At 40.0% G+C, this 18,145-nt stretch overlaps 1 protein-coding gene across 2 annotated transcripts in view; it reads left to right on the top strand.

The window, feature by feature from the left end:
• IFT80 (intraflagellar transport 80) overlaps positions 1–17,716 on the top strand; it is a 143,255-nt gene extending 125,539 nt beyond the window's left edge. Inside the window, exons 15-21 of one of the 2 annotated variants that reach the window (XM_053313031.1) lie at positions 2,006–2,153; positions 3,680–3,851; positions 4,890–4,907; positions 9,713–9,802; positions 9,923–10,095; positions 12,164–12,287; positions 16,312–17,716. In XM_053313031.1, coding sequence (XP_053169006.1) covers positions 2,006–2,153; positions 3,680–3,851; positions 4,890–4,907; positions 9,713–9,802; positions 9,923–10,095; positions 12,164–12,287; positions 16,312–16,425 — 839 coding nt within the window. In that variant the 3' untranslated portion in view covers positions 16,426–17,716. The remainder of the gene's footprint in view (positions 1–2,005; positions 2,154–3,679; positions 3,852–4,889; positions 4,908–9,712; positions 9,803–9,922; positions 10,096–12,163; positions 12,288–16,311) is intronic. The other variant, XM_053313030.1, reaches the window with a different exon arrangement.
• Positions 17,717–18,145: the final 429 nt, after the last annotated feature.

The raw sequence follows: 18,145 nt of genomic DNA, 5'->3' as shown, positions 1-18,145 counted from the left end.
GATGAGATGGCAGTGACCTTACCAGATGAATGTACAGACCACATCAAGAACCTTGCCTCCACTCTTTGAGAGTCATTGTACCACACTGCAAGAAGCATACAACATGTTATGTCTGATGGCTTCTACAACAGCAGTCTTACCTTACAGCCCGCTTGCATATGCAACCACTTCAAAGGTGGTTCCTTAACATTTCCAAACCTATAAGGGATCCTCAAGCAAAGGTTCTAGAGCTACGTACTCTGTTCAGACCACTCTTGCCTGGTAGACTATCAGGTCAAACCTCCAGCAGTCCACACCTTTCAGCAGATCAGGTCCACAAGCTTACATCACCACAGATTTGTAGGAAGAAGGGTGGGGTTCCTATTTTTGAGAACTTCGTTTAAGTGGACACTGGTCCAGGGAAGAGGCGAGGCATCATATAAACTACTTGGAGCAGTTAGCAATATTCAAAGCTGTCGGGGGATTTTACCTGGACCTTGTAGGCTGCCACATGCAAATCATGACAGACAACACTACGGCAGAGGCTTATGCGAACTGGCAGGATAAAACAGGGTCATGCTCCGTGGCTTTTGATCGGGGATTGCCGCTGGAGTCAATCTGCCAAGCTGTAATATGGGCTACACTGATGTCTTTCATAAGACACTACACTCTAGATATCAGGGCATGGAAAGACTCAGCCTTCGGAAGGTCTGACTTGCAGTCTTTGTTCCATTGATGGACTGTGACTGTTCACCTACCTCTCTGAGTTTCCAGGTTCTGCTTCCCTCCTCCAATGATGACAAGAGCTTGTGATATGCCCATCTGTGTGATGGACAGACACCATTAAGAACGTCAGGTTGCTTACCTGTAACAGGTTCTTCTGGTGGTCACCTGTCCATGCACACACCCGTCCATCCTTCCCCACTGCAGAGCCATGTAGCAGTGGACTCCAGAACTGAGGAGGAGGGTGCAGAGCACTTGACCTAGGGATATAAGGGGAGGAGCCACTGCATCGATGTGGACAGAAAAGCTTGGAAGTTTCCTCAACAGTACTTCACGCAAGCATGAAGCCCATCTATTCAGTTCAGTTCAGTTTATTGCGATCTTTGATCAAATACGAATCCCCTCTGTGCAAATAGACAGATGACCACCAGAAGAACCCCAGTTACAGATAAGCAACCTGATCTTCTAGTTTACACAGCATATGTAAAGAGTACATTTCTAACAGCTGTGTACATCTCTTATAATTAGAAGTTGGCAGTTGATAAAATAAACTACAGTTATTTAATGTGTAAAGTAATAAGGAACATTTTCGTGCTGTGAAGATGCAGTGTTAGTAGGACTCTCTCTCTCTCTCGTCTCTTTATAATGTACAACTTATACAGATTTGTTTAAATATTGTATTTTGCTAAAATTTGTATAGTAGCTCTAAAAAAAGCTAATGGAAAGAAGTAAACAGAACTGCAGTCAAGGTACTAGTGAAAGGACAAGGCAATTGTATATATAACCAAAGGAAAAAGTTAGTCTTTCCAGCATTGAAGCCGCTCTGAATTCATGTAGGGAGCACTAGGAGGAGTGTGTTTTCATCATCTAGTGGCTGGAAGAGTCAGGTCAAGGAGACCCTGTGGTTTTATATTGGCCAAGGCATACTACAAACACTAACATAAAATGCCAGTAGAAAGACTGAGCCATAGCTCTAGATAGCCCAAAGGCATAGCACTTGGAGAGCCACTTATGAATGGCACTCTCAGTAAGAGGAGACTTCAGAGCAACACAAAGGACACTATTAAAACTACGTTAAAAATGTGAATTCCACAAATTCTTAAAGGCTTGTACTTGTTTGTTCTATTTTAATCTTTTAGGACACAAATTAATTTATGGGAAGTGAAACAAGCATTATTTACATAGGATAAACAACTGTGTTACTTAGAATTCTATTTACTGGCAGAAAAGAGTTGATGCTGGTGTTTATATTGTAGCACAATGTGCTTGAACAGATATTTTATTCTGTTTGCTTTCTGTTAAGGAACAATGGTGCATACTTTGGCATGGAATGACACATGCAACATACTTTGTGGACTTCAAGATACTCGTTTTACAGTTTGGTACTACCCCAATGCAGTATATGTAGACAAAGATCTCTTACCAAAAACCCTGTATGAAAAAGATGCAAGGTATGATATGTTTTTTCACCTGTTGTTCAGTTAAAAGCTGCCTTATACCACCAAAGCATTTTCCAGTCCAGGCACTGAGAGAGAGATTCCACAATATCACACAATTGAAGGAGATAATAATGGGGGATAGCCTTTCCTTTATTTGAAGTAGGAGCTTAGTTTGGGATATTCTATGTGCAGTCTCAAGTTATCGCTCTCCAGCTCATCTCCACCTGAAGTTTCAGATCTGATGAACTTCTATCTGCCTTTGTGTTTTTCTAGTTATTTAATTTGTTTAAGGCAGTAATACAAGTGGAGGGGTCATCTAGCTCAATATCGTCTACACTGAGCAGCTCTATAGGCTTTCAGAGTGTTTTCTAGTTCCACATAGAGTTGCCCGAGATTGAATCTGGGACTTTGTCCCAAGACCCCAAGGAGACGCGGAGACATGTGATGGTGAAACAGTCAATATTTATTTTGATTTGATTACAACCATACGGGCTGGGATTGGCTAGGCCCCCCCCCCCAATGCAGTGTGGTGGCTAACGGTCCGGCCACGCTGTGGCCGCCAGCTCCTAAAAACCGTGGCGATAGCACCCTGGCTCCAGGCGAGTCCTCCGCCAATAGCGGAGGTTCCCTTCTTAGCCGACCTAAAGTGAGGCATTTAACTAACAGCACGTCATCCCCCCGACGCTGCACAGCCATACGGTGAGGATGTCACCTGTAGCGAGGCATGGACCACATCCCTGATCTGTCAAGCCTCAAGGGATTGGCCCGCCCTCATAGATTTACGTTACCTCAGGTGCCACACCCATTTAGTTAGCATTTTTACCGCACTGTACCTGCCCGCCCCATGGAGACGACCCATCAACCAGCTAACTAGCTACTAATTAAAAACCCTTGATATAGCCTGAGGCAGGCGAAAAAAGGAACGCACCAATAGCCAATCAGGTGCGTGCCCAAAAAATTCCTGCCCGGCCCCAAATGGCGACCAGCGAGAGCCCAGGCTATATGTGAGGGATGGGAGAGTGGGTCTGCTTGCTCGAGGAGGACTGAGCTGGCGCAGGCGCGCTGGCAGCCACCTGCCTTCCGGCTCCGCCCCCCGGAGGTGAACGGGGCCAATCAGGGCCAGCTCCCAGCCCCGCGTGCTCCTTGCAGAGGGGGCTGGGACAAGCCAGCCACGCTGCTGGATGGCGGCAAGCGGCTCAATTCTGCATACAAAGTGGATGCTTTTCCTCTGAGCTACAGCCATGCCCCTGCTACCTGATAGGATGGCTGTAATCTATTATTTTATTTTTTAAAAAACCATTAATCTGCAAACTTCCCAATAGCAATTGGCTGAATTGCTATGACGTCACAGAAGTCCAGAGGAGTGTAATGAATATAACAGAGGAATGTGGCTCAGTTATGAAGAATGCACTTAATGCTTTGGAAAACAGACCTTTTAGATGAAGATATCTGATCTAATTTTTATTTCAGCACAATTCTATTTAGGCTATATGAATTCTAAAAATAATTTTCTAATTTATGTTTTTTCCTTTAAATAGTGAATTCAGTAAAAACCCTCAAATTTTGAGTTTTGTTGGATGTCAAGTAACTATCAGGAGAGCTGATGGCTCACTTATTCATGTCAGTGTTTCACCTTATCCTGCCATACTTCATGAATATGTGAGCAGTTCAAAGTGGGAAGATGCCATCAGACTGTGTCGCTTTGTTAAGGTACGTACAAATTCTGCAACATAGGAAGTGTGTGATTTTTATATACACAGTAGCTACAACCCAGTAATTTCTTCAATTTTGAAGCAAGAACTTGTTCACATTTTGCCTGGCTTTTGTGTAACTCCTCCACTCCCTCTTGTGTAACAGTAGCCCCCTCCATATTTCATTACAAAATGCTTTTGAAACTCTCCCTAGCATGGAAAAACTGGCTCATGATGTGCTAAAAGGGGGATATGGTTTAGAAAAACAACATGAGAGTTCTGCAGTTTTCTCTGCTTCAGGTCCATTGATAGTACTCCTATATATATATTTGATTTTTGCAAATTTGCCATGCCCCCCCCGTGTGTGTGTGTGTATGTGTGAGAAAATTGCCACTAAGCTAATGTGTGTGTGTGTGTGTGTGTGTGTGTGTGTGTATATATATATATATATATATATATATTATTTTTTTTTTCAAATCAGCACAGTGGCAATCTTCACACCATTGGCAAAGAATGCATATGTTTAGAGGACTGGATTTCCTCAGAAAACATCCTTTCTTAAAATGTACTTTGCCACCAATTATATTAATCCCATTAATGCAGGGTGCTGTTTACCTGAGCTGAGTAGCAAACTGACCCTCCTTCCATCTGACTGTCTGTCTGCCCTCCTGCTTACACCTGCCAATAAAGCAATATCTTAGATGCCCATCCTGGCCTAAATGGAGGTTTGGCAGTCATCATAGCACTGTGCATATTGTTTACATTTAGTTTTCAACCCTTAAGGGCTAAGGATAGAAGAGAAGAAGGGACACACAACACCATGTTGGCTGCTTGTCCCAACTCCTTTCTGTCTTCTGACATAGTACACTGCTGTGCTCATGGTGGCTATTCTTTAGCAACAGGTAGCCTTACAGCAAGTGGGAAAGGGGGAAAGAGCAGTCAGAGCAGTGAGCTGGTGACTGCCCTCTGACAATTTATTTACAAGGCAGTTATCCAGCGGTTGTTTAAATATCTTCCCTTTCATTTCTTTTTCCTCACTTTTTTTCTGATAATGTAGGCAACCACAACAGATGAGGTGAGTCTGGTAATCTATTTAAAAACATTCTTCTCCTTAACATATTTTGAAGGATTCTTATATTATTATTATTCTTTTCAGATGATTACCATGATTCATAAGTAAAGCTTATATCATTTCAGTGTTTCCCCTATTTTCTGCAAACATATAAAGATAATAGTTCACAAATTGTGGCTGATTTATGGCTTTTTACTAACCAATAATTATTTTCTAGTAGCCAGCTGTGATTCAGTCCTATCACGATTTCAGTGGACCTTATTTCTAAATAAGGGTGCTTAGCATAATAACCTGAAGCGGATTGCTAGTTGTACTGTATTTAGGCACATAATAAATTAATATTGTTCCTCCCCCCCCCCAAGTGGCTGAATAGATAACTTACCCTTCAATTTTGGGTGCAGAATAAGCCAGTCATAGTTTTTCAAACACATTTCAAATATACATTTTATTTATGTTTGCTCCATATAAAGCACATGGTTTCTTAGTTACATTCTGTAACTGCGTACAATTCTGGTCACAACATCTAAAAAGGGACATTGTAGAACTGGAAAAGGTGCAGAAGAGAGCGACCAAGATGATCAGGGGCCTAGAGCACCTTCCTTATTAGGCAAGGCTACGACATCTGGGGCTATTTAGTTTAGAAAAAAAGACGACTGATAGAGTTCTATAAAATCATGCATGGTGTGGATAAAGTGGATAGAGATAAATTCTTTTCCCTCTCACATAACACTAGAACCAGGGGTCATCCCATGAAATTGATTGCCAGGAAATCTAAGACCAGCAAACAGAAGTACTTTTTCACACAACGCATAATCCACTTGTGGAATTCTCTGCCACAAGATGTTGTGACAGCCAACAACCTGGATGGCTTTAAGAGGGGTTTGTATAACTTCATGGAGGAGAGGTCTATCAATGGCTACTAGTCGGAGGGCTATAGGCCACCTCCAGCTTCCAAGGCAGGATGCCTCTGAGTACCAGTTGCAGGGGAGTGACAGCAGGAGAGAGGGCATGCCCTCAACTCCTGCCTGTGGCTTCCAGCGGCATCTGGTGGGGCCACTGTGCGAAACAGGATGCTGGACTAGATGGGCCTTGGGCCTGATCCATCAGGGCTGTTCTTAGGTTCCTATGTTCTTATTCTTAGAAACTGTAATCCTAAACACACTAGGGTATAAGCTTTATTGAACACATTGACTCTAACTTCTACGTAAGGATGCCTAGGAAGCCACTGTAAGAGTTCAGCAAAGCAGCCATGGTTAAATTACTGGTGTCTGTACCTCTTCCCATCTTCTCCAAGCCTCTGGTCTAAGTGACTTTTAAAAGAAAAAAAAATTTTAAATGGTGGGCCAGAGACAGAAAGAAACAAAGAAAGAAATGCCCCTGCGACTTTTTCTCTTCCCATTTGTGCTGGCTTCACAGCTAAATAGTCCTTGTAAATATTTAAGCACTTTACAAGGTCACTATTTTTCAAGTAGTTGCTAAACTCATTTTGGGAAGATTTTGCAGAATATGGTTTGGAAAAGTATTGATCACACAACTCATTCTCAACTACCAAGTTAGCCAAAATAACTGCAAATACTGGAAAAATATATAATAATAGCACTCTGTAAAAAGTATAATATAAATATTCCGGCAGTATTTTTTGTGTTGAAGTTTCAAATAAATGTAAATAAAATGTTAAATTAGAAAGTGACCAATTATAAAAAAGGTATTATAGTGCTATTAGTTGATATAATATTTTTTAACAATATATTTACAACTGCCTAATAAGACAATGATTTAAAGTAAATTAACAATGTTTATATTTGTAGTGTAGGAACAACAACAAAAAATAGTGGCCAGTATCACAGAACACTGTGCAATAGCACAACTTATATTTTGCAAGAAACCTTTGCGCAAGAGCATAATTCCAAAAATCCTTATTATTTTGCACAGCTTCACAATCTTCTTGTATTAGTACAACTTTGTTAATTGTGCAAGTGCAGAATTAGGGCATCAGCCAGTATGTCAATCAAGTTAACTAAGGTATTCTATAGAGTAGTTCTATTAACTTCAATAGCACAACTCCAGATTAAGAGTTTGGGGATTGTGGCTCATATATAATAATCTTTATACAAGATTCCATAATTTCCCTTAATTATACAACATTCCATTATTGCAGCATGCCTTTACCACAGCAAAACTGAGCTGCAAATTCAGGCAATAAGCAAATGAGGATTTGGGAGGGAAATTGTTTGTAGTTAAGATTCTTTGAGTGCTTGTTGAATTACTGGCCTTGAATTATGATGTCGAGCAAGTCTATGCAACATAAGGCTTGCAGTAGGAGCCATGAAGAACTCTTGTCTTGTCCCACTTTTGAGCAGCAAAGGCTCGATGCAGTTGGATGTTTGAAACCAGATGTTGGCAGTGATGGACCAACAAGCAAGTGGATGGAATGAGGCTGGCATGCATTCCCAGTGCCTCACTGATTGAACAGGAAGAGGCCCTATTTTCTGGCCACTATGGTTAAAATTGTGGGTCCCTTGATGTGGGTGGGGGAAGATCCACAAGTAGCTAATAATTGCGTACATTAATATGGTTAATTAATTTTAATGTAACAATGCACTGAAAATTGACCTTGGCCTCTGCACACCAAGTCATGGTTGATTCTGGCCCACCAGGGCATTTGAGTAGTGCATCCCTGATATAGAGGTATCTTGTGACTGCAGAGTGCGGTAGAGAGGTCACGAGAAACCAGATGGAGAGGAAAGGCAGGGTAATTCTTTGAAAATCACATCAATTTCCAAGCATTATTTAAAATTCCATTTCATGTTAAGACAAAAGGAAATGAAGGTAGATACAGGCCTGGTTCAGCTGCACTGCTGAACCATGGTTTAATGCTACACGAGCAAGCCTAAGGGAACCATGTGCCCTCCACCTCATCTGAATAAGGTTACAAAGAAGCCCTGTTGGAAACAATCATGCTACAAGAACGAAGCTCAGGCAGTGTTGACTTTATCTTGTGATTTTATTTATTGTATTTTTAAAATGTACTGTAAAGCATAAAACCCAATTTGGCAAACATTTACTAAATTTTTAATTCTGCTTTGTACTCGGAACTGTAGCTCTGACCTGGCACAGTACACAAATGCATGCTTAAGACTAAATAGTGACCGTTTGTGCTATTGTGACACGTGTTTAAAGTTTTGTCTTTAGGATAGCCCCTTTAAAACAAACTGGAGGAAAGCGGAGGGAAAGGTGGTGCATTTTAGTCAGCTAGTTTTGGTTACTGTGGGCAGCTTCAGTTCTTGTGTAAACCTTTTGTTAACTCTGGGCTCCACCCAATCTCCCTCAGCCTTGGTAACGCATGCACGCTTCCCCTCCCATCCCTATGTGAGCCTCTACTTCCTTTCTAGATTAGGAAAGCCAAGATTGGTCATGATGTCCAAATCCAATACTACTGCTACTACTACTAGTAGTAGTAGTAGTAGTAGTACTAGTACTACGTCTGTCTATCTATCCATCTATCATATTTTTATACCGCCTGATATGTAAATCTCTAGGCGATGCACAAATCCCAACATTAAAATCACAGGTTAAAATACATAAAACACGATAAAAACAATATAAAGCAAATTATTAAAATTCTAACTAAAAGCTTGCAAGAACAGGAAAGTCTTGAGTGTCTTCCTGAAAACAAACAGAGAAGGAGATGCTCTTATTTCAGCAAGGAGCATATTCCAAAGCCCTGGGGCAGCTGCAGAGAAAGCTCAGTCCCAAGTCACCACCACTAATCATGGTTTCTTCTAACCTACTAGCTTCGGAAAACCTGAGATCTAAACCCAGTGGTTGAAGTGAACTCCAGATCTTGAGTTTTCTGAAGCCCATAGGTTAGAAGAAGCCAAGATCAGTGGGTTCGGATATTGCAACCAGTCTTGGGTTTTCCTAACCTAGAAAGGAAGTAGATGTTCACATGGGGAAGGGAGCGGAGAGTATGGGAAACTGGGGCTGAGGGACATTGTGCAGAGCCTGGCATTATCAGAGGTTCTGTACAACATCTGAACTCACCCTGAGTTGGATACCTATATAGGCCTTTGCACAGTTGTTTAGAGTGTTTTTGACCAATATATGTTTGCTTTTGCTTAATCACCCATGTCTAGAGCAAAATATTTTCTTATCCATTATAGTTAAAATCTAAAAATCTCAAACTTAAGCCCTTTTGTCCTGATCATTACAAAGGGATTGTTGAAGCAAAAGCTTGTGCAAGATGTCAGTAATGAGTTGCATCACTGAGTATTTAACATTATATAATATGATGTAAATGATGTTCTCTTCTGAGCCCACAAACCTCGCTTTCCTGACTCGCAAACTCTTCAGTTTAGATCTTCAGCACTGGTCTCACGCTTTTACTTATCCTTAACCATTCCACTGCTGAGCTGTTTGGGCTGGATTGTCTCATACCTGTAACATGGGAGCAAATTGTCACTTGGCATAAATCTTTTGAAATGAACTTTCAGAACAGATTTTGATATGACTTGGAGCTGAGGTGAATGTCTGCTGCTCAGACAAAAGAAGGAAGAGGAAAGAAAAGACCACTGGCCACAATTTAGACCTTGGACATAAGTAGAGCAAGTTCTTGGTATCCCAGCTCATGCATCAGAGTAGAATTAATAATTTTAGGGATGAAGGGACAGTAGCACTTCAGCAGCTTGAGATGGGTTTTGACTTCTTTAATAGCAGTGGAGCTCTACTCTTAATTTGGCTGAAAACAAATTTTTATATATGTAAGAAGCAAAGCTGTCTTACGTTTAATATTTCTATTATATTTTAAGGACGAAACACTGTGGGCATGTTTAGCGGTTATGGCAGTTGCCAGTAAGGATATGAACACAGCAGAAATAGCCTATGCATCAATTGGTGAAGTAAGTAGATTGGTCTTAATTTTTTTAAAGCTTCTTACAAAGTAGATTTAAAACTTTAAACATGCTAATACTATTACAACTATTGTTTGGGGTTTTTTTGTTGTTTTTTGGACAAAACAGATCGACAAAGTTCAGTATATCAGCTCCATCAAAGATCTTCCATCAAAAGAGTCAAGACTGGCTCATATCCTGCTTTTCAGTGGAAATGTACAGGATGCTGAAACACTGCTTCTTCAAGCTGGTCTTATTTACCAAGCTATTCAAGTCAATATTAACCTTTACAATTGGGAAAGGTAATATGTTTCTTATAGATGTGAGAAGTTTATAATAATAACTGTTTTCCATTATTTTCAAGTCAAGAATTGAGTCATCAGTATGAAACTTGCTCCAGTTACACTCATCCCACTTTTTTTAAAGGGTCAAAGTGGGTTTCTTTAATGCGAGTGTTATTTAGAACATAGGAGCATAGGCAGCTGCCATATACCGAATCAGACCATTGGTCCATCTCACTCAGTATTGTCTACCCAGACTGGCAGCAGCTTCTCCAAGATTGCAGGCAGGAGTCTCTCTCAGCCCTATCTTGGCGATGCCAGGAAGGGGACTTAGGACGTGCTCTTCCCAGAGCAGCCCCATCCCTTAAGGGGAATATCTTCCAGAGTTTACATGTAGTCTCCCATTCAAATGCAACCAGGGTGGACCCTGCTTAGCAAAGGGGACAATTCATGCTTGCTACCACAAGACCAGCTCTCCTGGTCTTATGTATAATAGCCGAGATCCCAAAAAGCTACTTTAGGTGAGCCCAGGGGTTTCTTGTCATTGGGATTGTTGATCCTGCCCTTTGATCAACACATCCTTATGTCATGTGAAAAACTGCTCTTGCAGCTCTCTTCAATTTAAAATATGGTTGCCTCATGGCATGGGGGACTGTTGTTTGAGAAACAGACTGTTGTTTGGGCACATGGAACAAATTGCACGGTTTCTTTGGATCTTGGCCATTATATTTATATGTGGAAATAAGGACTATCAGCACCTCTTTAGATCAGTGTACATTTCTGTCCCAGTTCTCATATTCTCAGAAGGAGTGTATTTAATGATATATATTTCTAAAGACCCATTAGTCCCCTACTGTGCTATAATAGAATTTCAGTTGTCCAGATGCAAATATTTTTCTATAATCCCAGCTAGGGGAGAAACAGCTGGTGGTGAGAGAGTTGCAGGAAGAAAGGGTTGAAAGAGACCTGTTGCACATACAGAGTCTTCCTGGACACTGAAGTGAAAGCTGGGCCTATGAAAGGAGGATGGTGATGTTCGCTCAGTGGTAGAGCATCTGCTTTGCATGCAGAAGGGTCCCAGCAGGTTCAATCTCTTGCATCTCCAGGCAGGGCTGGGAAGGACTCTAACCTGGAGCCTTGGAGAACCGCTACCAGTCAGTGTAGACAATACTGAACCAGATGGAGCAATTGTCTGTCTCCAATAAGGCAGATTCCTGTCTTCATAGCAAGTTCCTTACACACAGTGGAGCCATTGAATTGATGTCCATTATTGAGATTAGATTTAATTCTAAGTGTCACAAATTTAAATCCAGGGATACTGGCACAGCTCAAAACTAACACTGCGGTGTGACTTAGTGCTGCATGGTTGAACTTTAGAGAGCCTTTAACATGCCCTCCCCTCTCGCATGTAAGAAGTGGAGAATAAACAAACTGTAATTCCATATTACATAAACACTTGAAGAACTGTTTCTTTCTAACTCTAATTAATTAAAACAAACCAGGACATCAAATAATGGTTTGCTGTGCAGATGCATCCATGTGCAATACAAATCTGTTCTAAAGTGAAAGCAAAACCTTTCACTCTCCTCCTCCTCACATGCCACCAAGGAGAAGGGAGGGTGGAGTGTGCAAACCCAAGGCTCCCTGAGGCTCGTGTGTGTAGCACTAAATCAAGGTTTAGTGTTACATCTTAACCAGGCCAGTCTCTCCCTGGGATCATAGTAATATATAACATGTGCTTAGACTCCCTCAAATAGATATAAGAAGCACTCTATGTTGGCGATTAATAATGTTGCTTAAAAATCTTATCTTTCTGAGTATATTAGAATCTATGGGAAAATACATCTCCATATTTTTCATAGCACTGTAAGAACAATAGAAATATAACTGCTTCTCATAACATACTTCATAAAATGTGTTTGGCCATCAGCTTTGCCAGCACTAATGCTAGGTTTCTTGTTGCTTTATGTCAGGAAAACTTTCCACCAGTGCAGTCACTGTACAGCATGTATTTTTATAAAACCAAAGCATTTGTAATTAGGCCAGTTTCTGAGTTCAGCCTGATGAGCTCATTATTGTTTTCTTCTAGGGCACTAGAACTTGCTGTGAAACACAAGACACACGTTGACACGGTTCTGGCTTACCGACAAAAGTTCTTGGATGACTTCGGTAAAAAAGAAACGAATCAGCGATTTTTGCAGTATGCAGAAGGGGCAAGTATTCTGTGGACGCCAAGTTGCACATTTTCAGAAATTCAGCTTTATTGTTGTGAAACAATTTGAGCCTACAGCCTGCGTGTGATTAGTAGCACTTTGTTCATATGAACTTTATTTCAGGCTATGAAATACTTTCACAATTTATTAACTTTATTTTTCAGAGCTATCATCTGGAGGCAGAAGTGTTAATGTATAGAGAGCTGGGCCCAAGTGTGTCAGTGTATGTCCCCTGACAGCTCTGACAACCATACTGTATAAACATTATACAGCTGAGTAAGGCCAAAGTAGAATTGTTATCAAGTGGGAAGACAGTCAAGCTAAAGTGATGTTCTGTTCTTGCTGAAGCATTCAGGTTTGCAGTCTCACCAGTGCAAAATGGTCCAGTAAAAGATGCTGTCAAACCTGTCCTAGTGCTGGCATTCTGTGGGACTAATTCATCCACAGTATCAATGCTGTTTAGCTAAGCACAGACTTTGGTAAGGTATACTGAATATTATCTGAAAATCATATGCAGCTTTTGGCAATCTGCATTATAACCTTCAAACTCCCCCTGAATAAAGGAGAGATGGAGACTTAGAAAAGCAGCATGTGGGACTTAACTTGGCCAGCAATATCTGGCAAGTTTTGATCATACTATAACAGATCTCAGTAGCAGCTCTCTAAAACAGCATAAAATAGTTGAGGTAGAGGGAGGCCTCAATTGGCTCTAATGTCACAGCTGTTATTTGTGCCATCTTTGGTGGAAGTGGAGACATAATATGCAGAGAAAATATAGGCCAAGGTCCAAAAAGCTACTCATATGAGGGGCCACTTACATTGTTTACTCCTCCTCCCCGTTTTAATACCTGATCCTCATAACATATCATCAGTTGTTTTTAAAATCATTTTTCATTTCAAAAGCAGTTTCCTGTGGTGGCACAGGGGGCTGCTGTCAGAGAAGAACAAGCATAAACACCCCTTGGGTTCACAGAACAAGTTTCATGGTTGTTTGCATCCTGGCCATTTCTTAATTTTAACAAATGAAACCTGTATTTTGTCAGTGAAGTTACACCACAGGTTGCAGTGAGACTGGAAGAGGTGGGCTGTTCATAACATGTATGTGTAATGTTTGATAATCTGGAACTGAATATGGAGGTTAGTTTATGCCATGTGAGCTACTATTTTACTGCCTTCACTTAGTGAGTCTTTTGTCTCATAAGGTTTCAAAAACTGATTGACCTACTGCACAGGAATAGGTCAGCCCTGTAACATTGACCTGCGCAGGAGTAGGTCAGCCTAGTAACATTGCATAAATAAATGAACAAATAAATCTGTGCAATCTGTGCAAATTGCATTACACAAGAGTCAGCCAACTATCTTAAATGGGCTTACTCTTGAGTAACACAATTTGTACACTTTTCCATTTGCACAAATGCAACATTACTAAGCTGACATACTCTTGTGCATTATGTGAGCCACTGATGCAAACATTAAAAAATGAGGGCAGTCAGAATTTGTTGAGCAGCATTATAGTCAGTATTGAAGACACATTTAATTGGGGATGAGAAATGACATATTAATTTGAGAAGGCTCTTGACAGCACTCACTTTATCTTGGGCTTTTTGTTTTGTTTTGTTTTTTGGTGGGTTTGTGTGTGTGTGTTTTGTGTGTGTGTGTGTGTGTGTGTGTGTGTTTTTGCATTCCTGAAAGAGGACACTAGCTGACATTCTGACTAATGAAGCACCAGCACACTTTATGAAGTGCTGGCACTTTTGCACTGCAGACTAGCAGCGCTCTGCTGGTGGTGTGGGTACAGGGTGATTTTCACCAATCTCCCCTGCTCCCAGAAGCACTTCCTGTGACTCATTAGTGGGTACCTGAAGGTGCATGACCCTCAGAGACCCCCTTTCCAGGAGCATGGCAGATTGGTGAAAATTGCTCCCCTCCTGTAAAACCCTGCTGCCTTAGTCTGGTAGGAAACTGCTTTGTACCAAGTCAGACCATTGGTCCATCTAGCTAGTATTGTCTACACAGACTGGCAGTGGCTTCTCCAAGGTTGCAGGCAGGAGTCTCTCTCAGTCCTATCTTGGAGATGCCAGGGAGGGAACTTGGAACCTTCTGCATGCAAGCATGCAGCTACTCTTCCCAGAGTGGCCCCATCCTAAGGGGAATATCTTACATATGTAGTGTCCCATGCAAATACAAACCAGGGCAGACCCTGCTTAGCAATGGGGACAATTCATGCTTGCTACCACAAGACCAGCATGTTGAAAGCTCTTAGTTAGGATTTCAGCCAAAAGCCAGGACAAAACAGAAATGTTAATTGTAAAATAAGACAAATTTCAAATGGCAATTGTATTTTACTGATTTGAAATGACTACTGTTGGTGTTTCCAAGAAGCCTAATGTTCCACTGAATAGTAGAAAAACGATGCTCAAAGTATCCTTCATAAGTAGCTGTGTTCTGGCTAATATGACAAATTTATTTCACTCAAATGCTTGCTGGAAGAAGGCCAGAGGTTTATCTATGTTTGTATGCCTCTTCAAATATTTTATCTCCAACGCATGCTTGAGTCAGATATGACTGTATCTTTTATAGGTCCAACTTGTTTAAAATATTGCAGACTGCCGAGCTTGCACATATTTCTTAAGGAAAAATAGATCTAGTTTTGTGTTTTAAGATTATGTCTGCCAGGTCTAATCTACGATTCTTAGAAAATGGGGGTGGAAACAGGCTCTGTTAATTAGATTACAGATAATTAAGTATTGCCCAGAGAGGTGGCTGGAAGCTCAGATTTCTTTAAGCCTTTCAGAAACTATGTAACAAGTGAAAAATGTGCAGCAAAGTAAAATATATAGGAGGGACACTCACTTGTACATTATGCATATCAGTGAAAGATTAGTAGTACTTAACTTTTTAAAAATTTCAGTGGGTTTAATTTAGCCAGTTTGTAATAAATAGCGTTCAGTGGAGCCTTTACTTGAAAGATCTATTTAACATTCATAAACATTAGAGGTAGTATATCACATACGTAATGTACTTGGCCTAGGACAATCTGCACTGCAGTTGTAGCATAAAATCTGGCTTTACAATGGTATCTGCTAGAGTTATTAAAATGCTTTAAGGTGCAAATTCATAGCTCCCATGTTTGAAAATTATTTGGCAGTAAATGTCTTCTGAAATACACACAATTTTCTGCTCTGTATAACTTTCTGCTAATTCACCCATGCATGTTCTTCACTTGATGGAACATTAAGTGATGTCTTCCATGCATGGATCGGCCATCACAGATGTAACACTACAGAGTGTTCATATCTCCTCACATCACCTCAAACACTATCTTTTTCAAGGGTATCCATTCAAACGTTAAGTTGCCAATCATCAGCTGCAGAAAAATTAAGTTATGTATATGCATGTGTGAACTAAGCTGAGTCCATTTTATGTTACTGACCATATGCTTTAGATATTTCATCATTCCCTACCTTTAAAATCATAGCCTCTTGAAGACCTCAAAAACATCCAAAGGTTAAACAGTCATAGTTACAATGCATTATGTAATTCAAGACCCATGTATGTTTGACTGATACATTATTCAGTTTCAGAATTTTATATCTTTTGGGCTGGGATCCATAATGCCAGACACAGCATTCTGCACACATATGGGGCTTTTCAACATATATCCCTTCTGGCAGCATCTCCCTAAAAAGTGCCCCCAATATCCAGGGTTGATCCAGTGGCACCCCATGAGGTACAAAGTGGTGATACTGAAGGAAAAATCAGCAATCTCTTACATGCATGCAGAGGCATTTTGCACACATGCATGGACTTCTCTGGCTTCCTGCCGAAGCACCAAGATTTAGTTTTTTAACCTCACTGGCACATCACAGAAAGCTTTCTCAGCCATGAAAGACCAAAAACTAGAACATTGTGCAGAAATTTGTAGCAGATGTAACTGCAAATGTACTTGCCAGGTTATTTATATGCATCAGCTACAATTATGATTAATGGCTACTTACTTTCTTCTTCTTTTTTGGTTCTGCAGCTTGAAGTTAACTGGGATAAAATCAAAGCCAAAATAGAATTAGAAATCGCGAAAGAGAAAGAACGAGCTGCAGCTACTCCAGCAGTCAGGGCAAGTGTAACCATACAGCGCTGATTATATTAGGTAGTGGTTTTATCACTCTTTCTTCCTTCAGCATATCGGTAAGCTTTAGTATGAGTGTCTGTGTATTGTGAGGGAGAAGAGCAATGTCTGACTCCAAATGCAGAACCTCCAGGTGCTGAATATAGTTCTTGTTTGTGGTTGACAGAAATGAATTAATATGTAATGTTATTATTAACTGAAAACCTGTTCTTATCACAGTGTTAATATAAGACATTTGAGGAACATGAGTGTAGCCGATAATACAGAATCCACTTCTCTGTTACCTTAGGACTTTGACTTTTGGTTTCCCAAGGGAAAATTGTCTATGAGGTGCATGAAATCTGTCACATAAGTAAATGATCAGCTGTACAGATTGTCAACAGTAAAAAATGCCATTACTTTTCCACGCAAATAACTAATTACCTTAAAACACATATAACCAAAATAAAGAAAACTTTTTTACTATATGGGCCTGAAGCGTAATCACAGGCTCAGAACTGAGGAAGAATTATACCATAAGTACAGACTGTAGTCCTGGAACTGCTAGCTCATGAATATTGTTAGGGAATTCAATAGGACATTATTTCTTGTGTAAGTGATTTTCATATCACAGCATCAGTTTTAGCATAGGAAATCTAATGAACTCTTCCTGTTTTTCATCTGGTATGACACAAAAGTTGTATAAACAGACCAAAAAATACAAAATAGGTGAGGTAATTAATTATCCTAGATTAGACTAACTTCTCTTGACACAGAAGTATGCAAGCTTAAAATCTGTACCTCATACATTTACATACTCATACACTAACAGAAGCTGATTGAATCAGAGATACTGATTTTTTCAACCTACTTTTCTCCAAGTTTAGCATAGCAGTGAAATCCATCCAACACTCAGAATCTGTTGTGTAGTATGTAGTTTTAAATAACAGTTGGATTTCTTGAAAATATTTATGTATTCCAGCTACTCAAAAGAATTATGTGATTGCAGGTGGTCCCATTTACGTTGAACATGTGTTGTTTCACCAATGTGCCATAGCTTTAGAATGACCCTCAAGCCACTTTCTATGGGGAAAATTATTACTTGACCAAAGTTACCTCCATTGTAAAAGATATCAGGAATACAGCATTAATATCCTGTTTGTTCAGTAGTAATATAAATGTTTTATGCTGTAGGAGAATAGTAGTAATAAAAAAATCTATAATCTGTATATTTTAATATAAATTATTATTTTGTATCAAATGATTTTGTGAGTGGTATAATGTAAATATTATGCCTTTGTTAATAAATATTTCAAACACTGTATTTCTAGTTTTTAACCAAGTTACTAAATAAAACAATACTTTTAAAGCATTTAAAATACCTTTGTTCCTTCTTCCAATAAAGTATCCTCACTTGTGTGACTGGGATCAAATGTGCATATCAAGTAGGGAAAGCAGAAATGCAAGAGATAGACTTTTGCCCAAGGTAGAATTTGTGGAGCTTCCATGAACCGTAATTGGATATCACAGCAGAAGTAAAGAATGCAGAAAGGCAAGTCCCTCATTGCTATAACTGTTTTCCTTCTTGTTTGTTTTTAGACTGTATGTTCTAATCTGTCCCTGAATTAAATATTAATATATTGTATTACAAAAAAGCCATTGTCACCCACTGAAAACAGTATCATAAATAAAATAGTATAAACATAAAACAAATACAGGCAAACCTCGCTATCTGGATAGTGATCTGTTGAAT

This window comes from Hemicordylus capensis, chromosome 3 (genome assembly GCF_027244095.1).
Source record: "Hemicordylus capensis ecotype Gifberg chromosome 3, rHemCap1.1.pri, whole genome shotgun sequence".
Classification (NCBI taxonomy): Eukaryota; Metazoa; Chordata; class Lepidosauria; order Squamata; family Cordylidae; genus Hemicordylus; species Hemicordylus capensis.
This window is presented reverse-complemented; position numbering and strand designations above follow the sequence as displayed.